We start from the raw sequence: 23,288 nt of genomic DNA on the forward strand, positions 1-23,288 counted from the left end.
AATGTGCAAGGTTTGAAAGTGGTTTAGTCATTCTCTAACACATGCAATCTGACATTTCAGTTATTGGAAAGAGCAGCAGATTCTCAACCACAAGAAAAAATGTGTCGAAGTATTTATCTATTCTAAAATGCCTAACAGTAAATACAATACTTGGTGCAATAAGCCATGCAGAATATAAATGCAAATTAACATACTATTACACAAATAAAACGATATACAAATATTAAGGTTGCAAAATCAAGCACTGAAAAGTTAGGAAATGCCAGAATTATAGCTGCCTGTGGAACCTTAATTCAGCCCCCTTGCACATGTACAGTCTTTAATTACATGATCATATACTATTTTTTGCACAACCCCCCGCCTCATTAAGTGCACAGGAGGAATGGTGCTCACTTAATGAGCAACTATTCAATGTGTTGTTTTCTCCACATTCTTCAATGTGTTCCCCCAGGCCTTGTTCACACACATTGTTCAAACTCCATTCTGAAGGCAGAATTTTTAGTTCCCTTGTAGGCTTTCTATGGTGCTTGTCACTATAGTATCTGGTTGTTTCATAAACATTCATGAATTAATTTAGACACCCCTGTGAAATGAAGGGGTATTATTCCTATTTTGCAGATACAGAATTGAGACATGGAAAGATTAAGATCAAAAGCATCCATTAATGTTAGGTGCCCAAGTTAAGACACCTAGAAACAGATTTTCTGAATGCTTAGGATCATATAGCATTTTATATGTTCACAGCACTACTCTGATTAGCTACAATTGCAGCTACTGAATGCTCTGCATGTCAGACCCCAGGGCCTAGCGTCAGGCATCCAGAAAATGAGGTACACACAATTAATGACTGCCTGTGCAAAATTTGGTTTAGGTGACTTGCCCAGCATCATACAAGAATTCTGAGGCAGAGATAGAATCCAATTCTTCAGGGTAGCATTCAATTGGCTTAACCATGAGACCATCTTTTCTCTACTTGCAGTTCCCTACCTCATTCACTACACACCACCTTCCAACTTCTGAAACATATGAAGAAGGGGTCCTACAGTCACTTTCACTAAAGAACACATTCATCTCCAGAGCGTATCTATCTTGTGCATTGAACGAGGCAGGGATCCTGTGGGAAAAATGGTCTTCAATTATATGATCACACATTATTATATGCACAATGGAGGGTGAATTAAGACTGTGCAAGTAATCTTAATTCTGGCATTTCCTAACATTTGAGTGCAGACTTTACACTGACACCTGCATGGGAGACATCAGCATGGGTAGAACATATAGGTCCATTGTAGAGACTTCTGACACTTGAACTAATGGAGTACCTGATAGCAGTACTAGGCTGTCCTCTTTTATGGGGACCAGCACTAGAAGGGAATGAGACACTTTTCTATCTGTGAAACCTGCTATTTGCAGACAATTGCAGAGGAATAGAGACTCAGGGATCATGGATTCCATTCCAGGCTCTCAAGGAGAGCGTATTGTAGTGGGCATAGACCAGAGGTGGACAAACTTCAGCCCAGGGGCCACATCCGGCCCTTCAGACATTTTAATCTGGCCTCGAGCTCCCACCCAGAAGTGGAGTCAGGGCTTGCCCCCCTTCATCGCTGCAGCCGTGGACTGGGGTTCGGGGCTTGCCCCACTCTGTGCGAGCCATGACTCCGCGCAGCTCCTGGAAGCAATGGCATGTCCCCGGTCCAGCTCCTATGCGTAGGGGCAGCCAGGAGGCTTTGCACACTGTCCCCGTCCCAAGTGCGGCCCCCGCAGCTCCCATTGGCCAGGAACTGTGGTCAATAAGAGCTGCAGGGGCAATGCCTGTGGACAGGGCAGAGTAGGAGCTGCCTGGCCACGTTGCCACGTAGGAGCCAGAGGGGGGGACATGCCGCAACTTCCGGGAGCTGCTTGAAGTAAGCGCCACCAGGAGCCTGCTCCCCCGCCGTGCCCCAACCCCCTGCCCCAGCCCAGATCCCCCTCCCGCCCTCCAAACCCCTAGGTCCCAGCCCAGAGAACCCTCCTGCACCCCAACCCCTCATCCCCAGCGCCAACACCCCCAGACTGGAGCCCTAACCCCCCCCCCCCGCCCCAGCCCGGAGCCCCTTCCCGCACCCTGAACTTCTCATTTCTGGCCCCACTCCACACCCCAACCCCCAATTTCATGAGCATTCAAGGCCCGCCATATGATTTCCATACCCAGATGTAGCCCTCGGGCCAAAAAGTTTGCCTACCCCTGACACAGACTCATCTATGAATTTCCCTCAACTTTGACCCCTCCTACCTGCCTAGTCGTGCATCTTCCTCATCCCTAGTTCCTCATCCCAGTCCCATTTTCCTCACTTGACCAGTCCCAATCTATTCATTCAGCTCATTATCCCAGCCTGTCTCCTTGCCCAGCCAGTTCCAGTTCACCAACTTCAACTCCTCATTGATTTTGTCTCTCCTCCCACCCCCAGCCACTCCTCGCACCCACATTATCCATCTCATCTGAAGGTAACACTTTAAGAAGATATTTGGGATCCCCCCCAGGCCAACAAAGACTACAAAACCAAAGGAACTATAACAAAGGCCTTCTCAATTAGAACACATACAATCTTAACAGTAAGTTTCACCATGCACGCCAGCTACCCTGATACTTAAAAAGTAGCAGTTTCCAAATGATCATTCGTCACAGTCTTCAGGAATGTTATTGCTACACAATACAGAGAACGTATCATGGTTTTGAACTAGTACATTGTTTTTATATACCCCCCAAACAAAATACATAATTAAACATTTCTCCATTCTACAATATCCCATCCTGCTCTGCTGGCCTAGCCACAATTCTGGGACACCAATCAATATTGGTTACAGACACAGTGGTTACTCAAACATAAAAGTCTCTGAGTAATACCTTAAATCTAATTAAAATGCACACAAAGTACAACATTTGTGATGCAAAACCATATTTAACCGTGAGAAGTCAAGCATAAAGAAGTCAGGAAATTCGGTAGTAAACTGGGGTGTACGACATACCCCGTGTAAATATACAACATGATCCAATTTACCCTGGAATTTCTTGACTTCTCAGAACTATTTTCTTAGCCTTAACGTTAACAATTCAAATGCTTACAAATAGGCACTTCCACAGCTCTAAAATCCTCTCTCATCCCTGTCCAATTCTCTCCTCCTTCCAGACTCCCATCTTTTTCAATGTTAAGTACAAGTAAAACTAAAACTTATCTAACTCAAGGACAGGTGTCTGTACTACAGGGTGGATAAAAATCAATTTATTTAAAAATCGGATTTTTTAATTTAAATAGGTTTTTTCCCCCTCAAAAAAGTATTTTATCTAAAGATAGCTACAGTGTATTTTAATTAAAACTCAAAGATATATCATGGAATAGGGATTATAAATTTTAATTCTATACTATGAGACAATATATTCATGTAATGTTTAAGAAAAGTTTTGTAAATGAGTTCCAATAGTTCAGTGGTCCCCAACCCTTCTGTGGGAATAGCATATTCCTATTCCCAGAAGACTGTGGTGGGTGCCAGACGCTCTGCCTCCAAAATGCCGCCAAAAAATGGCAACGCTTTTCGGTGGCATTTCTGCGGGTGGTTCTACGGCGGCCGCACTCGGCAGCGGCATTTCGGCGGTGCGGTATCTGCAGGCACACAACTACCCTGGCGAGCACAATTGTGTCCGTGGGCACCGCGCTGGGCACTTCTGCAATAGTTCATGGATTAGGGACTCAATCTTCTGGGGTTCTAGAGGCTTCTGTATAGAAAGATTAATCTAAATAATCTACCCACCCAATGGGACTCCGTGCTCAGTCTAGAAGATACCATCAGAGATGCTTAGTTTTGCAGTTCTCAAAAATGTGGATGTGTCTCTCCAGAGATAACATGCTTGTTAACAGCAAAAATGTTTTAAAATAAATAAATAATATATAGAGGTGAGAAATAACAGACTGCAACCATATTGTCCCTCCGCAAATTTGTGTACACAGAATCAATCCCTTACCTCTCTCTGAAAGTGCAAAGTTTCAAAAAGTTCAATGAATAGAAGATTGTTGGGGGTGGAATAGATGTGGACAAGGAAAAGAAGTCTGGAAATAAATGTGAGAAGGAAGGGACAGGCAACAGAAACAAAAGTTAAACTGTTCATATTCCAGAAGTCTTGAGGTCTTTCTGAGTGTAGCCTTCATTAATTTGAGATCTACCATACCATTCTCCCACTAGAAGGGAAAACCTATAATGGCAGCAGGCCATAAGAGAGACCTAGTTTGGGAATATTTTAATGAAGTTCCTCTACCCGGGGATAAGACAGGCATGTGTGCAAAATGCAAACAGTGCAACAGAGAAATGCAAGGGCTACTTGCCCGAATGAATCGTCAGGAAAAGTGTTCCTTCTCAGGAGGAAGCTGCATTGAAGACCATGAAAGGAATGTGTCTGAACATGCATGATCTTCAGGTTGGTAACCTTTTTTTATTTCATACTTCTTTCTTAAGGACTGCCTGTTTTCCTTCTGAACTATACTTGAATTCTCATATCTGAGCAAAAAATATAGCTTTTTTTATTTAGTAAAAAAATATTACTCTATGGTACTATCGTTTTAGATGCAGTTGTGATAAAAAAATAAATAGCTGAAATAGGCAGATCTTCCTTTTACAATTTCACCTTTAAAGTAGTACTGAGTATCAGTGAACGCAATGAGTAATACTAAATGAGTAGTATGATAATAATTAAATAACTGCATTGACTTATTTTGTTTAGGAGAATCCATCCTCAACATACAGGATTCTGAAGACGATCCACCTTCAAGATCACCATCATTTTCTATAGTTTCAGTTATTTGCCAATGATAGTGTTTCAGTCACATCATGTATGTCACATAGCCACAGTATATCACCTATAGCAAAAAGAAGAAAAAAATCTCCATCATCCAGAAACAACCACAGATAAATTTGTGATAAGAACCAGCAGATTACAAAAAATGGTAATTGATTAAAAAATTGCCCGGTTTGTTTATGCAAGAAACTCTCTTTTCCGTATGATTGAGAAGCCACACTTCATTAACATGGTTTAGTCATTAAGACCAGGATACAGTCCCCACAACAGAGCAGATGTTGCAGGCAAATTGCTGGATAAAGTGTATGAAAGAGAAATTGAGCAGTGTGCAAAGGTCTAGAGGGTAAAATTGATAACCTGAGTCTTGATGGGTTGAGCAATGTAAAATGATCCTGTTGTATGTGCTTGTGTGGCAACAGAAGAAGGGAGTGTCTTCCTTACAGAAACAATTGATATATCCAAAATGCACACACAGCAGAATATTTACAAGTAGCAGCAGTAAGAGCTATAACATACTGACAAAAATTTCAAATGTCTAGTATGCAGCTTGGTCACAGACAATGCTGCAAATGTATCTAAGATGAGAAGAAATTATTTAGAAGAAAGTGAAGAGAGTCCCAAGCTAACATACGGTTGCAGTGCTCATTTAATGCACCTCCTAGCCAAAGACTTCAGTGTTCCAGAAATAAAGGGTAATGTTGTTGAAATTGCAAAATACTTCTGTAACAACCACTTTGCAGCAGCTGCTCTGAAAAAAGTGGGAGGAACCAAGCTAACTTTTCCATAAAACGTGCGATGGAACTCAGTAATGGACTGTTTTGAGCACTGTCTCAAGAACTGGCTTAATCAGATGAGTTTGTGAACAAAATCATAAAAAAATAGATGGCACTGTCACAGCCAAAGTTCTCAACATTGGGCTTAAGAAAAATGTTGAAGACATGCTGAGTACCCTGAAGCCTATTTCTGTAGCCTTGACCAAAATGCAGGGAAATAGCTGTTTTATTGCTGATGCTGTTGAAATTTGGAAGGAACTGAGTGAGATCTTCAAGAGAGAAATATGCAACGACAGAGTTAAATTACAAGTATTAATAAAACAAATGGGACAAGCACTATCTCCAGCTCATTTTCTTGCAAATATTCTCAATACTCGGTACCAGTGTCAAACCTTAACTGCTGAAGAAGAGGAGTTGACTATGACATGGACCTCCAGCAATCACCCCTCCATAATGCCAACTATAATAAACTGCAGCGCTAAGGGTGAGCCATTCAAGAAATATATGTTTGTTGATGATATTTTAAAGAAAGTCACACCAGTGAACTGGTAGAAGTCACTTAAGCACTTGGATTCAGAGACAAAGTGATAATCTCACTTTTAACAGCAGTAGTTTCTTTTGCTTGTGTAGAAAGAATATTTTCTTCCTTTGGACTAATTCATTCCAAGTTGAGAAATCGTTTGGGACCTGAAAAAGCAGGAAAGCATGTTTTTCTTTTCCAGATTATGAACAAACAAGAAAATGAAGGTGAAGACGACGGAGTTAACTGTAGAAGCCAATATTTTAAGTTTCTCATATTGATCTGGCTGACATAGTAGATTTAATTTTTTTTAAAAAAAATTTAACTATTTTAGTTAACAATTTTAATAAAAACAAACCTGATTTTAAAGAACTTGAATGTTTTACTAAATTCAAAAATTCATATGCCTGTTTTATTAAAATATGTGTTTGCTGTTGAAGAAAAAAATCCAAAATACATAACGTTGTTGTTTTAGTTAAATAAAACAATTTAAATGTCTGTCTGGTGATGGTTTCCTCCTAATACAGCATGGCAAGAAAATCCTCCAAATACTGATGATTAACCTGTTGAATTGAAGATAGTTCACCTCCCAATGACTTCATAAATATCTGCTTCAATTACCTTTAGTAAATGAAATAACCAAACAATCATTCATTTTCTGATATAGCTGTAAAACTAATCTGAAAAGTTTTCAAAATAGATCACTTAAAAAAATGTATAGTGTGTACCTTCTAAAAATGAAACCTACATCTATCTATCTATCTATCTGTGAGTTGTGAAAAATATGTATTAAGGTCATAACAACCAACAAGAATGCACTTATGTAGCAATCCATGATTAAATAGAGTCTACCTGACTAGTGATTTAAATCAATTTGATTCAACTCAAATCCACCCTGCTGTACTAGTCTAATTAAAGCACATATGAATTAGGCCACAGAAGTCAACATCAAGGCAGACCTACTCAGATTCCCTGAAAGTAGGCAAAACAGTATTTGTCCCAATAAAAAAAGAAAAAATACGTGGCGTGATGAGCAGACAAATCTATTAAGTTACCATGACTCCAGAGACACGAAACAAAGGCTATTTAACAGTGTGTCAAGCAATCTAAATTCTGCAGCAAAATCCCTGATTTATGTCATTGGAAATTCTGTGGCAGTTTCAAGTAATTAAAAAATGATAGGGAAGATATTTTAATACGAAAATGAATACAATCAATACACTGTTCTATATTGACATTAAAACTTTAGTACAGCATAAAATGAATTGAATCTAACGTATAACCTTCTGGAGACTTTTATACTGACAACATATAACTGCACTGTAAAAGTTGTCAGGAGGAAACTGGAGATTATGGCAGCTAGGTAGGGAATTTTTGGGACTAGGGAAAGCGTGGGAGATAGTTTGGGACTTTGGCCTCAGGTAGGTGTTTAAGGGGTGAGGTAACAGGGAGGCGATGCATTTCTTCTTGCCCTATATTGGTGGGATTAGAGGCAATGAATTGGGGTCTTGAAGTTGGTTTAAAAGCCTGTCCCAATGGAGTCAAAGGATGTTTTGCCATTGTCTTTAATGGAGACATGATTTCACCCTTCAGACTCCAACCTCAGCAACTGTTAAAAGTCACCTTTTCTTCAATCCAATAGCCATAACTACATCTAGTAAAATGATAGATAAACTGGATATTTCTGCTTAGATTACTAGCAGTGAAGCAGTTAATTTTGGCATTAGGTTTTCGTGAAATTTCAGAGCTGATGCCCCAATGATACAGGTGGAAGCAGTTCATTTAGAGGCTACTGTTTCATTCAGTTTGCAAACTAAGACAATACTGTATTGTTAATCCTTGGTTCATATTTCAAAGTTTCTTTGACATTATAAAACCTAAAAATGTACTTTTTTTTTAAATAGTAATTTAGAATCTGTTGATTATCCATCATGCAAATTCTGTGGCAAGTTTACATGAGGCCGTGGTCTAATACCCAAAAGCTGTATCTGCAGAAGACCAACTATCAGTATAGTTTTGAGAACACTTGAAGCAAACCCCAGATGAGAGCTCTGCACAGATCCTTTGCTCAGAAGTCTCCCTTTTAGTCCCAAATGTTGAGACTGAAAAAGTGGAAAGAATGGGCAGGCAATTGTCCTCTTTCTCCTAGAGGATATGACTACATCTAGGAATGGTACCTTTTAAGACGAGAACAGTTTAAAAAAAAAAAAAAAAGAGGCTAACATGGGACATGCAGACAGCTGCAGCGGCACAGGAGCCAGCAAACAGAGCTGTAAACAGGGGAGTTTGAAAGGGGAGTCTGTATTGTGGTGCTTGTTGGGGGGTTTGTTTTTGCTGTGGGTGTTGGTGTTTGGGTCTGGTTTGTGTTTCCCAGATGAACAGGATTTGGGTGGGAAGGCGATGACAGATACAGGGGCAGCTGTGGGAGTGACCAATGTAGTGGAAGACACAATGAGGACGACTGGATGTGGAAGCTGCGGTATGGACACGATCCTGGAGGGGGAACCTGGTAAGAGTTTCGTCTGCATGAAATGCCGTCTGATCGAGCTGATGGAGGAAAAGATCTGAGGTCTGGAGTTGGAAAGTCTGGTTGAGTTTAGACGAGGGTTTGAGTGGATTATGGAGCAAAGACATGAGAAGGCTGAAGGGAAAAGCTCAGACTTGCAAATGGAAACAGGACTGAAGAATTCTGAGGGGAGGCTGCTGGGTGAAGAAAATGGACAGTGGAAGCATGTGACTAAGAGAACCAAGCAGAGGAAAAGACGGGCTAGTGAAGGAGAAATAGAACACAAGAACAGGTTTGCAAAGTTGGAAAATGAAAAAGGGGCTCAGCAGGTGGTCACTGAAGGTGGAAGGGCAAGGAAGAAGAGAAGAGTGGCTAGTCCTATAGGAAAAGAGGAAGAGTCAATGGAGACTACGCCAAATATTAGCCCCAGGAGAATACAGGATGGGTTGAAGAGGATTATAATGGAGAAAAGGAATGGAAAGAACTTACAGCAAGAGGGAACAGGGGACAGACCAGAAAATCGCACCGTCACCAGGAAAAGGCAGGTCTACGTGATCAGGGACTCCTTACTGAGAAGAACAGACAGGCCTGTAACCAGAGCTGATCCAGAGAATAGAAGGGTGTGCTGTCTTCCAGGTGCGAAGATACAGGATGTGGACCTGAGGTTGAAGAGGATCCTAAAGGGAGCGGGAAAGAATCCACTGATTGTCCTTCATGTGGGAAGGAATGATACCGGTAGATTCTCACTGGAACTTATCAAGGGAGACTATGCCAGGCTGGGGAAGACACTTAAGGAAAATCAAGGCTCAGGTGATCTTCAGTGGGATTCTGCCTGTTCCTAGAAAAGGGCAACAAAGGTGTGACAAGATTATGACCATCAGCAGATGGCTCAGGCAGTGGTACTAAAGGAGGGCTTTGGGATGTTTGGCCACTGGGAGGCATTCATGGACAGAGGACAGTTCTCTCGGGATGGACTTCATCTGAGTAGGGAAGGAAATAGACTTCTAGGATCAAGGCTGGCACAACTGATAAAGAGAGCTTTAAACTAGGAATTTGGGGGAGATGGTTGGGAGATGTCCAGGTAATCTCCACGCGGGATTTTAGCATTGAGAGGGAAGAAAACAAAGTAAGAAAGGATACAGCCATGGGTAGGAGAATGGACATAAGGAGGAAGGGCAGTGTGGATACCAGTCTAATAGGTCATACTGGCTGTAGAATGCCTAATCGGGTAAAGAATGTGAGTGAGGCCAAACAGCAAAAATTAAGATGTTTGTACACCAATGCGAGGAGCCTAGGTAACAAAATGGAGGAACTAGAGCACTGGTGCAGGAAGTGAAACCATGAGCTGTAGCTCACGAAAGCTTACGCTCAAATAAATTTGTTAGTCTCTAAGGTGCCACAAGTACTCCTTTTCTTTTTTGCAGATATAGGGATAACAGAAACATGGTGGAATAGTAGACATGACTGGACTAAAGGTACTGAAGGGCAAGTGCTGTTTAGGAAAGACAGAAATAAAGGTAACGGTGGTGGAGCAGCATTGTATAATCAATGATGAGGTAGAATGTAAAGAAATAAGAAGCAATGGAATGGATAAGACGGAGTCCATCTGGGCAAAATTCACATTGGGGAAGAAAACTACTAGAGCCTCCCCTGTGATAGTGCTTGGGGTGTGCTATAGACAGCCGGGGTCTGATATCGATATGGATAGAGCCCTCTTTAATGTTTTTAATCAAGTAAATACTAATGGAAATTGTGTGATCATGGGAGACTTTAACTTCCCAGATATAGACTGGAGGACAAGTGCTGGTAATAATAATAGGGCTCAGATTTTCCTAGATGCGATAGCTGATGGATTCCTTCATCAAGTAGTTGCTGAACTGATAAGAGGGGATGCCATTTTAGATTTGGTTTTGGTGAGTAGTGAGGACCTCATAGAAGAAATGGTTGTAGGGGACAACCTTGGTTCAAGTGATCATGAGCTAATTGAGTTCAAACTGAACGGAAGGATAAACAAAAATAAATCTGCGAATAGGGTTTTTGATTTCAAAAGGGCTGACTTTCAAAAATTAAGGAAATTAGTTCGGAAAGTGGATTGGACTGAAGAATTTATGGATCTAAAGGTAGAGGCGGCCTGGGATTACTTCAAGTCAAAGCTGTGGAAACCTGCAACCCTAGAAAGGTATCATAGGCAGGAGTTATAGACCAAGCTAGATGAGCAAGCATCTCGGAGAGGTAATTAACAAAAAGTAGAAAACACACAGGGAGTGGAAGATGGGAGGGATCAGCAAGGAAAGCTACCTTATTGAGGTCAGAACACGTAGGGATAAAGTGAGAGAGGCTAAAAGTCCAGTAGAGTTGGACCTTGCAAAGGGAATTAAAACCAATAGTAAAAGGTTCTACAGCCATATAAATAAGAAGAAAACAAAGAAACTCAAACAGCTTAATGGGACTAAATCGGGGGGGAGGGGGCAGATAATCTTCATCCAAGAATACTGAAGGAATTGGCACATGAAATTGCAAGTCCATTAGCAAGAATATTTAATGAATCTGTAAACTCAGGGGTTGTACCGTATGACTGGAGAATTGCTAACAGAGTTCCTATTTTTAACAAAGGAAAAAAAAGTGATCCGGGTAACTACAGGCCTGTTAGTTTGACACCCGTAGTATGCAAGGTCTTGGAAAAAATTTTGAAGGAGAAAGTCGTTAAGGACATTGAGGTCAATGGTAAATGGGACAAAATACAACATAGTTTTACAAAAGGTAGATCGTGCCAAACCAACCTAATCTCCTTTTTTGAGAAAGTAACGGATTTTTTAGACAAAGGAAACACAGTGGATCTAATTTACCTAGATTTCAGTGAGGCATTTGATACGGTGCCACATGGGGAATTATTAGTTAAATTGGAAAAGATGAGGATCAATATGAAAACTGAAAGGTGGATAAGGAATTGGTTAAACGGGAGATTACAGTGGGTCATACTGAAAGGTGAACCGTCAGGCTGGAGGGAGGTTACCAGTGGAGATCCTCAGGGATTGGTTTTGGGACCAATCTTTTTATTACTGACCTCCGCAGAAAAAGAGGGAGTGTGCTAATAAAGTCTGCGGATGACACAAAGCTGGGAGGTATTGCCAATGTAGAGAAGGACCGGGATATCATATGGGAGGATCTGGATGACCTTGTAAACTGGAGTAATAGTAATAGGATGAAATTTAATAGTGAGAAGTGTAAGGTCATGCATTTAGGGATTAATAACAAGAATTTTAGTTATAAGCTGGGGATGCATCAATTAGAAGTAATGTAGGAGGAGAAGGACCTTGGAGTATTGGTTGACCACAGGATAACTATGAGCCACCAAATGTGATATGGCCGGGAAAAAAGCTAATGCGGTCTTGGAATGCATCAGGCGAGGTATTTCCAGTAGAGAGAAGGAGGTGTCAGTACCATTATACACGGCACTGGTGAGACCTCACCTGGAATACTGTGTGCAGGTCTGGTCTCCCATGTTTAAGAAGGATGAATTCAAACTGGAGCAGGTACAGAGAAGGGCTACTAGGATGATCTGAGGAATGGAAAACTTGTCTTATGAAAGGAGATTTAAGGAGCTTGGCTTGTTTAGCCTAACTAAAAGAAGGCTGAGGGGAGATATGATTGCTCTCTATAAATACATCAGAAAGATAAATACCGGAGAGGGAGAGGAATTACTTAAGCTCAGTACCAATGTGGACACAAGAACAAATGGATATAAACTGACCATCGGAAGTTTAGACTTGAAATTAGATGAAGGTTTCTAACCATAAGAGGAGTGAAGTTCTGGAACAGCCTTCCAAGGGAAGCAGTGGGGACAAAAGACCTATCTGGCTTCAAGATTAAACTCGATAAGTTTATGGAAGAGATGGTATGATTGGATAACATGATTTTTGCAATTAATTGATCGCTAACTATTCATGGTAAATAGGCCCAATGGCCTATGATGGGATGTTAGATGGGCTGGGATTTGAGTTACTACAGAGAATTCTTTCCTGGGTATCTGGTTGGTGAATCTTGCCCACATGCTCAGAGTTCAGCTGATCACCATAATTGGGGTCGGGAAGGAATTTTCCTCCAGAGCAGACTGGATGAGGCCTTGTGGGTTTTTCGCCTTCCTCTGTAGCATGGGTCACTTGCTGGAGGCTTCTCTGCACCTTGAAGTCTTTAAACCATGATTTGAGGACTTCAATAGCTCAGACATAGGTGAGAGGTTTATTGCAGGAGGGGGTGGGTGAGATTCTGTGGCCTGCATGTTCAGGAGGTCAGACTAGATGATCATAATGGTCCCTTCTGACCTTAATATCTATGAGTCTATGAAACATTTAAAACCAGATTGAAATATGGGTGAGGGTGATCTTTAATGACAGAAGGAAAGGAGAAGCTAGGGGATCTGTCCCTTATCTCTAACACTGTTAAGAGAGAAGATGTTTTGAAGGATACGTCAAAAACATCCAAAGCTAGGAATTCAAGTTTTCTGTCCCAGACATCCTTAGAGGCAAAGCAACAGCTAAAATTGTCTGCCTGTAACAAGCCACTATGATCTTTTTGGATGCCACCATAATTTTAAGAATTTTGTTTGAACACAAAATGGAATAAGACACCAGTAGCAAGAGGATGAAACTAACTTAGTTTACAGAGTAGCAGCCGTGTTAGTCTGTATTCGCAAAAAGAAAGGAGTACTTGTGGCACCTTAGAGACTAACAAATTTATTAGAGCATAAGCTTTCATGAGCTACAGCTCACTTCATCGGATGCATTTGGTGGAAAAAACAGAGGAGAGATTTATATATATACACACACACACAGAGAACATGAAACAATGGGTTTATCATACACACTGTAAGGAGAGTGATCACTTAAGATAAGCCATCACCAACAGCAGGGGGGGGGAAGGAGGAAAACCTTTCATGGTGACAAGCAGGTAGGCTAATTGGTGATGGCTTATCTTAAGTGATCACTCTCCTTACAGTGTGTATGATAAACCCATTGTTTCATGTTCTCTGTGTGTGTGTATATAAATCTCTCCTCTGTTTTTTCCACCAAATGCATCCGATGAAGTGAGCTGTAGCTCACGAAAGCTTATGCTCTAATAAATTTGTTAGTCTCTAAAGTGCCACAAGTACTCCTTTTCTTTTAACTTAGTTTAAACACAGTTCAGTTAAGTGTTCAAATCTATGTACTGAATGCTCAATTGTGTTTAAAAACACCAAGTTAGCGTAGTCCCCATGCTACTAGGTGTCTTGTTTCTTCAGCTTGTACCTCTGAGGGGTGAATGAAAGAGATTTGTTCTCTCTCCCACTTTTTATCCTATCAAAACAGGTAGAGCAGTATTTTTCAACCTGTGGGTCGGGGCCCAAAATTGGGTCGCCAGAATGCTTCAAAGGGTTATGTGGCAGCTCCTGTGGCTACTGTCCAACAGGGCTCGCCTCCCTGCTCTAGGCATTGCAACTTCTGGAGTCCCAATGCCACTCTAGTTTGATAGGAGTCTGAGTAGGCCAAATTTGAGTGAGTGGCACTGCAACCCTATGAGCCAGGTCAGAACTCCACTCACAAATTTAATCCAGTCAAAATGACGGGGCCAAAGCTGAGCAGTGCTGCAACCCCGGAGGTTCCAACGCGAGGAGCAGTGGCATAGCTAAGTGGGGAGCAGGGCAGCGGCTGCTCCCCCACAGAGCAGAAGTGGCGCCTTTTAAATTCTTTGGCACCTTTTTAATTTTTACTCACTTGACGGCGCTCTGGGTCTTTGGCGGTGGGTCAGGCAGCGCTCCAGGTCTTCAGCAGCACTTCGGTGTCGGGTCCTTCACTCCCTCCCGTCTTCGGCGGCATTGCGGTGGTGGAGGGGTGTCCTTCAGTGCCGTCAAAGACCGCAGTGAATGAAGGACCCAATGCCGAAGTGCTGCTGAAGACTCAGAGCGCCGCCTGAGACCCAGAGCGCCGCCGGGGTGAGTACCAGTGGGAGGCGCCTTTTTTTTTTTTTTTTTTTTTTTAAATCTCCGTTCCCCCTGTTTTCTTTACCTGGCTATGCCACTGGTCAGGAGTAGAAAGCCAAGCCCAGCCTGTCCCACAGCACAAGAGCTGCAACTGTGTGGTCAGTGCTGGGCAGGACCCAACCCCCCTCAGAGGACAGGATTCAACCAAACCCACCACAAGGTGTCCACCCCCATACCATTTACTGGGTCAAGACAGGCCATAAACATTTACAAATGGGGTTGGGGTGCAGGAGAGCGTAAGGGGCACTGGCTCTGGGAGGGGGTTCAGGGGGCTGGCTCAAGGATGGGGCTCAGGCCTGGGGTGCAGACTCCCACTGGGCAGTACTTACCTTGGGTGGCTCCCAGGCAGTGGCGCAGTAGGGTTAAGGCAGGGTCCCTGCCTGCCCCAGCCCTGTGCATAGGCACCGATTCTGTGGGTGCTCCGGGGCTGGAGCATCCACAGGGAAAAATTAGTGGGTGCTCTGCACCCACCGGCAGCCAAGCTCCCCGCCCTGCCCATGGCCCAGCGCTGCTCCCAGAAGCTGCCAGCAAGGACTCCCTGTGGCCCTTGAGGGTGAGTGGCTCACATGGTTCCTCACACTGTCCCTCCCTGCAGGCACCGCCCCTGCAGCTCCCACTGGCCATAGTTCCCCATTCCCGGCCAATGGGAACTGCGGGGGCGGTGCCTGCAGGCAGGAGTGGCGCGCAGACTCCCTTTCCCCCCCACAGGGACGTGCCAGCCGCTTTTGGGAGCGACGCAGGGCCAGGGCAGGCCTAGCCGCCGGACTTTTAGCGGCTGGAGATTGCGATTGACTGGGAGAGGCTCCGCGATCGACCAGCTGATCGTGATCTACAAGTAGGTGACCAATGTTGTACAAGTACTGTATTTGTCATACTGGCTAGTGATAGTCCTGGGGCTAGTAGTCAGGTACATTTTTCAATCCCCATAAATATACATGTAAGATACAAACAGAATAAAAGATATAGTATAAAAATGTTATCTGTATTCGTCTGTATGTCACATTAAACATGCCTTTTAAGAAGCTCAGAAGTTTGGAATGTTAGAAGCAGTTTAGGAAATAGATTAGAGAGCTGAGGGCAAGTGAAGTATGTGACAGTTAAATGCAATTGATTAAATGCTTCTATCACTTGGAATTATATAAATCCCATCTTGCCTTTCTGAACCAGCCTTGAAAAAGCTGCCATTTAGCATACATATGTATTCATTAAGATGTTATTAGATCATCTTAAATAATATGTTCAATCAAAGTATTAATATTGAAAAGACTGAAAGCACCTGATTTTACACACACACAAACATTTACAAGCAGAAAGGAACAAAATGAAAATAAACAGAAATATTTCAGGGGTAAAACCTGGAAACCACTCTGAAACTATTGCTTCATTACTGTCATTTGTTTTTTGGCTTTATTTACATAGTAGTATAGGTTGCTCCAATGAAGTTTGTGTCTGAACTGCAACCATGTATGAAAGACTGGGGGAAGGAAGAAAGACAACTCTCCGCATTGATTCTGTGGTTGAGTAAGCAGTGCAACTCTGTTTCAAAGAATTCTTTTCCATGTATGTTAAGGACAAATGCACATTAGATTTGACTATGGTACATGTTCTCAAATACTACAGAACTCTGTCCTTCAATTTTAAAAGTGTACAGAAAGATATTCCTACTCCAACTGGAGCTGGGTTTTATTGTTTACAGTGTACTTTATATGCCCTTTATACACTTTAGAATACTGTACAGGTAAGGTTACTTTGCTCTACTTTTGACCAATTTTTGAACGGAAAGGATAATTTGTCAATGAAGCGTGTTCTTGGAGTACTCAGAAGTAACCTAGTATACCTTAATATTCCATATATATTCCAGAAATATAGTGCTTCCCCAACACATGCTGTAATCAACAGCAATGAGTCTAAATCAAACTTACCAAAGGAATTTTAAATGTCACCTTTCCCTCTTTCAGCAAAACCATGAAAAAGTACACTTTTTCTACTCATTACCTTTTCTTAATCCAATGTAAATATTTAACTAAGTGCAGCTGAGAGTATTTAATTAATGCTTTCTAGATTTGAGTGATCAAGAGCTCAACAAAATAAGTGTTGATGCACTGACCCAAAATGAGACATTTAAGAAAATTAGTGCAGGAACCTTAAAAAGGATGATTAACTTCTTTATTTTTAAAATATGGTTTAACTTTCATATTAAACATCAGAAATAAAAGGAAATCAAGATAATGTAGTGCATGTCCTTTTATAGGATTACAGTGTAAGATCAAAAAGAAAAGGAGTACTTGTGGCACTGTAGAGACTAACAAATTTATTTGAGCATAAGCTTTCGTGAGCTACAGCTCACTTCATCGGATGCATGAAGGGTATGCTCAAAATTTTCTAGAATTTCACCTTCTCAATTCAGCATTTTTATTTTATGTACTGCATAAGTCACATTAAGGGGATTCTAAATTGATTGACAACTGAGAAAGACTAATTTGGCATTGAGGGCACACAAAAATATTAACTAGATTACATTTTAGATTTATTTGTTTTGAAAGGCAATTCTAGTGGGTCACCTACTCCAGTCCAGCATCATGGCAAGTTTGATTTATATGTCCCTACACTTCTTGCAACTGAAGCCCATTACAACTCAGTCTGTGCTAACTGGAAATTAGTTTGGTTGTTGGCACTGATGACTTAGGTCTTTGATGTCATACCTATGCACAGCTGATATGTTACTGCAAAAATATATTGAGATCAGCAGAGTCAGTATATATTTTCAGACCTTGCTTTGGGGAAGCGGAACCCGGAGAGCATATGTGATCGACATCTACACAATCGACTATTAATAGTGTGTCAGGTAGGTGGGCAGAGTCTGGAAGAGTATCACTACCTTTCCCGCCTCCAAATCTCACTCCTGCATATATGCCACAATGTTTAGACTCTTTCATGAGAAGGATAATATACAAGGCCTGATCTAACTATTCTTTAATATTAGGTGCAACTGCAATGATTTAAACATAATTTAAGCAGTTAAAACTAGACAGGTTTCAAAACCACTTCAAGATTTTCTGCCAGATCTGAACCACACTTGCATGAACCATTTTTAAAGAAAAGTGTTTTCTGATCTCTACTAGCACATAATAATCATTCTTAAAACCTATTAAAATGTTAATTATTCAGTGTTCTCAAGAAGACAAGTCTCAACCAGGAGATTTTTTTTTGGCTTCTGGCTACACTCACAGTTAGGGCCGTCTGTAGGGGAATGAGAGGCCAGGGACTACCCTGCCCCACCTGCCCAGGCCCTGCCCTCCTCTTCCCCCCAAGCCTCTGCCCTACCTCTTTCTGGGTTCCACCCCCTCCCTGAGCTATGCCAGGAGCCAGCGTGGCAGAGCGGAGCCAGGTTGCTCGCTGCTGCTGGCACCAGACCCCCGCTAACCTCCCAGGCCACCCTGGACCCCGCATCCTGAAGCACAGGGTCTGGGGCACTTGTCCCAGTCTGGTCTATGGACTCCTAGGATGGCTCTGCTCACAGTTGCTGCTGTTCCTGATCGTACTGCAGCCAGATATTATTCCTAAAAAGGAAGCCATTTGGAGGCAAGTTATTTTTAAAAAAATCCTAAAGCTTAGTGCTATAATGCTATCTAAAACACTCTTTGTAGGCAGGAAATGTAAACAAAATGAAAACAATCACGTGGGAGATGAGGAATAGAGATAAAGCGGAGAGAACAAAAGGAGGAAATAAACATGCTATACCTTTCACTTCCTCAAACTCAGACACACACACCAACATGCCCTCTGCAACCTAACATGCCCTCTGTGACCTAAGAAACCCAACAGGGCCAAAACCTTGTCTTCATTACATTTGCAACACAGAGCTTCTCATCCTGTCCTAAAAACCCACCATGACCACTCAAAGAAAAGGAGTACCGGTGGCACCTTAGAGACTAACAAATTTATTAGAGCATAAGCTTTCGTGAGCTACAGCTCACTTCATCGGATGCATTACCACTCAGAGACCCCTCTCTTACCCCAGACCCCACCTCAAGCACAGCCCCCAACCCATCACTCCACAACCCTATTGCCAAAAAAATATCCCTCTCCTGCCCAACCCCCCCAGCATAGCAGCCTTCCACCATTCCCTTGCTAGGTTCAGAGTAGCAGCCCTGTTAGTCTGTAGTCGCAAAAAGAAAAGGAGAACTTGTGGCACCTCAGAGACTAACACATTTATTTGAGCATAAGACATTCCCTTGCTACTGTTTCCCCTTCCACCGCAGCCCCCCTCCTCATGTCAACAATCCTCCCCCCCTTCACATCAGGGCACGGCTGCTGTTTAAAGGCCCAGATTCCGGAGTCCAGGGATTACACGAGAATCCCTCTACCGCTTTACAGAGCAAAGGGTGCATTTCTAGCTGCTTGTGGCTAGGGAAGAAGAGACTGAAATCAGAGCCCAGTGCTCTCTTCTGGCTCCGAATCCAGGGAGCAGGGGCAGAATTTTTTAAATGCCATGGTTGTCTACCCATCTTATTAGGGGAAGGGGAGAAGAAAAGAGCCTGATGTGATCTTTGAACTCTTAGGGCCGGCTAGTTACTGCCGCCCCCTCCTCGCCCCATCGGTACCTGTTTCCGGGAGTTCCCCGGAGCTGGCCCCGCTCCGGGAAAGCAGCACGGGGAGCAGGAAGAGAAGCGGGGCCGCGGGCCGCATCCTCGCTCGAGGCGCGCGCGCGCCGCACCAGCCGAAGGCGCGAGCGGGAGACGGGCTCGAGGGCAGCTCAGGCTCCGGCCTCGGAACCGCTAGGAAAGTGGCGGCCGCCGCCGCCGCGCCCCGTTCTGGTCACGTGACTGGGCGGGCCGCGAGGCCGGCTTCGGCCTGGGCGGCCTGTCTGACGCCGAGCTCATGGGCCCGTGCCAGCGCGCCGCGCAATCGCAGTGCAGGGAGGGCTCTGCGCCGGCCCGGCCCGGCCCCTCGGCACCCACTGGAAAAGAGCACCCGGCCCAGTTAACCCTCAGCTGCCTGCAGCCCAGCGCGTGCCCCGGGTGCTCCCCTTCCACGCAGTCAAGGAATAGGTTTCAGAGCAGCAGCCGTGTTAGTCTGTATTCGCAAAAAGAAAAGGAGGACTTGTGGCACTTTAGAGACTAACAAATGTATTAGAGCATAAGCTTTCGTGAGCTACAGCTCACTTCATCGGATGCAAAATGCATCCGATGAAGTGAGCTGTAGCTCACGAAAGCTTATGCTCTAATAAATTTGTTAGTCTCTAAGGTGCCACAAGTCCTCCTTTTCTTTTTAAGAAAGTCTGAGGAACAGTAGGGGGTGGGAGGGATGGGGAAATAGGTTTACTTTGTGTAATGACCCATCCACACTCAGTCTCTATTCAAGCCCAGTTAATTGTATCCAGTTAGCAAATTTAATTCCAAATCAGCAGTCTCTCGCTGGAGTCTGTTTTTGAAGTTTTTTTGTTGAAGTGTTGCTGGCACAAAATGCCCGAGGCAGGCAACAGTTGGATTCGTTGCCCAGTGTGCATCGCCCAATAATCACAGCGGGGTGGAGAAATAGAAAAGTTTATTTGAAGCTTCAAGTGGTACAGGGAGACAACAATCTCAAATCCTGCACACTAGTGCAAGCAGTTACACATATTTTATACATTCATTCTTTAGCGTGCTTATCCAATAGGAAGCTGTCCTAAGGATCCATATAGCCAATCCGGTATACCGACCAGTTCCCCTTTTTCCTCTTATCATCTATTCCCCCCTATATGGAGTTGTTTGTTCAGCACTATCTAACATTCCTGTCCTGCTTGACCTAATCTTGCTCCAGTTAGTCTGTGCCTGCAATACACTGTTACAAATCTCTCAGCCTGAAGGCTGTGAGTATCTCCAGGCAGAAAAGGAAAGGAGGGTGGGCCACCTGGGCCTAGAGCGAGGGGGCTTCATCGACACTCGTGGTCTTCCATCCCCTTGAGTTACCTAGTGGCCATGCCCGGTGTCCCCAACAACTCCCTCCTTTGAGAATACTGAACAGCCTTGTTTCTGAGTTTTCTCACTTGGGCTCTTATCTTTTTATAAGGGGACTTTGCATAAGCACTTTGTGGTAGCCCTAAAGGGAATGCATTACCATGTTTTTTACAAGGGCTCTGACACATGATATTGCACAACATAACACCATTAGTACGATTAAGACAGGAAGAAAACTTTTTAACAACAGACTAAATAAACCATCAAGCCAAGATGATAAACCCCAGCCTGAAAACTAGGTTTGCAACCAATTACCCTCGGGGGCAGTGTAAGCAGCCTGTGCTCCGGCTCAGGCATGTGCCTCAGCCTGTATCACCTTATCATAAATCTCATAACTGCTGTCATTTACATATCCACAACATCGGGACCCAACAAGGGCACAAACACCCCTTGGGATGCCAAAAGGTAGTCCAAGGCCAGCCTGTTTTGGAGGGAATACATTCTGAGCTGCTGTACCTTCTTATTTAATCACAGGTTTCAGAGTAGCAGCCGTGTTAGTCTGTATTCGCAAAAAGAAAAGGAGTACTTGTGGCACCTTAGAGACTAACAAATTTATTAGAGCATAAGCTGTGAGTTGCATCCGATGAAGTGAGCTGTAGCTCACGAAAGCTTATGCTCTAATAAATTTGTTAGTCTCTAAGGTGCCACAAGTACTCCTTTTCTTCTTATTTAATGTTACTACTGCTGACCCTAGATCACGAATCGAGTCCTCTAATTCTAAGGCTACTTTTTCAAGCACCATTTGAAGCCTTACAATATAGCGGCCTATGCATGCTGTGGCTGGCCCGGTAATCAGTGGCACAATTCCCAGTATGGAGCACCCTGTAAGCTTTTCAGTTGTGAGAGGATTCTTAGCATTGCCCTCCAAGGCCGCATTGAGTTGTCGCAGGGTCTCTTCTCGTGACTCAACAGAGGTATTCCTAATCTTTCCTTTGGGCAGTGTGGTAGTTATTGAAAGATGAGGAACTCCATAAGCTATAAGCTCCATAAGCTCCATAAGCGAGCAGATCGAGGGACGTGATCGTTCCCCTCTATTCGACACTGGTGAGGCCTCATCTGGAGTACTGTGTCCAGTTTTGGGCCCCACACTACAGGAAGGATGTGGATAAATTGGAAAGAGTACAACGAAGGGCAACGAAAATGATTAGGGGTCTAGAGCACATGACTTATGAGGAGAGGCTGAGGGAGCTGGGATTGTTTAGTCTGCAGAAGAGAAGAATGAGGGGGGATTTGATAGCTGCTTTCAACTACCTGAAAGGGGGTTTCAAAGAGGATGGCTCTAGACTGTTCTCAATGGTAGCAGATGACAGAACGAGGAGTAATGGTCTCAAGTTGCAATGGGGAAGGTTTAGATTGGATATTAGGAAAAACTTTTTCACTAAGAGGGTGGTGAAACACTGGAATGCGTTACCTAGGGAGGTGGTAGAATCTCCTTCCTTAGAGGTTTTTAAGGTCAGGCTTGACAAAGCCCTAGCTGGGATGATTTAACTGGGACTTGGTCCTGCTTTGAGCAGGGGGTTGGACTAGATGACCTTCTGGGGTCCCTTCCAACCCTGATATTCTATGATTCTATGATTCTATGATTCTATATAACAGCTACCTGTCCAATTGGCTGGCAATACCTTGTAAGCCTTTCGGGCACATATAAAATAGTGACCCTGTAGGGCCCAGTAAGGACTGTTTCTTAGAGGGATTCCTGGGATATTTAAGGTCGCTTTTCCAAACAATTCATATGCCCCCAGGGGAGCTTCTCATCCTCCCGAGTGTGTACAAGGGGGGTATTCCTAATTGTGCCATTCAAATTGCACTCACCATAAGGACCTCTGCAAATCCACCATTGGCCTGCTATAGTGGAAATATTAACTGAACGGCAATTTATATTTCCTGACCCTCTTTTTGTGGAAGGATCATTCGTAAGAGTTTCCCCAAAAGGGGAGGAACCATTACATCCACACTGTTGACCTCCCCTTTCAGTTTTTATCCAATATCCATCGGCCCACTGTGTAATAACACAGAAACTCCTTCCCACAGGACGCCTATAGTGATCAGATTGGTTTCGGGTAAAACAAAACACTCCCTCAGTGAGCACTGCAACTGAATACTCCTGATCCTGGTAGGTAGCTAGCTGCAAAGAGATCTTATACCAGAACGGTGAGTCCGTTCAATTTCTACTTTCCTGCTCTTTGGTGGCAGCTAATTCTGCTAGGGTTAAGGGCAGCATGACAAGAGGGCACTCCTTTTCTGGGGGAAAATGGATTCGGAGCACACACCCAGCAATCAGTTTGGTTTGTTAAAGTAGCAACATGGTGCGCAAGTAAAACAAAGGAATTATGTTCCTGATATGCACAGTTTAGAAATAACAGCATAGAAAATAACAGGGTTACACGATTAATTATTACCGGGGTCTTCCCGGTCCAGGGTTTCCAGTTTTTGAGTGGGTCCATTTTGGTGTTAAGGTGCCTGCTGTTTGTGTCTCTTAAAAAGTAACTTTAGCCCAAGATCGTCACTAGATGAGGAGTCAACGGGGTGGACGGTCCACTGCTCTGCTGATGAAGGGGTGGGTACTGCCTTCAGACGCGAGTGAAGGATCCAGTTCTTGTGTCCCTCGACCTTTGCCGCCGTATGGGAGATCAGCAGGACGATGTAGGG

At 43.4% G+C, this 23,288-nt stretch overlaps 1 protein-coding gene across 1 annotated transcript in view; it reads right to left on the reverse strand.

Moving 5' to 3' along the window:
- The window catches only part of IFNGR1 (interferon gamma receptor 1), a 35,361-nt gene extending 15,682 nt beyond the window's left edge, over positions 1-19,679 (reverse strand). The window contains exon 1 of the mRNA XM_038396806.2: positions 19,245-19,679. Coding sequence (XP_038252734.1) covers positions 19,245-19,329 — 85 coding nt within the window. The 5' untranslated portion in view covers positions 19,330-19,679. The remainder of the gene's footprint in view (positions 1-19,244) is intronic.
- Positions 19,680-23,288: the final 3,609 nt, after the last annotated feature.

Source organism: Dermochelys coriacea, chromosome 3 (assembly GCF_009764565.3).
Source record: "Dermochelys coriacea isolate rDerCor1 chromosome 3, rDerCor1.pri.v4, whole genome shotgun sequence".
NCBI lineage: Eukaryota > Metazoa > Chordata > Testudines > Dermochelyidae > Dermochelys > Dermochelys coriacea.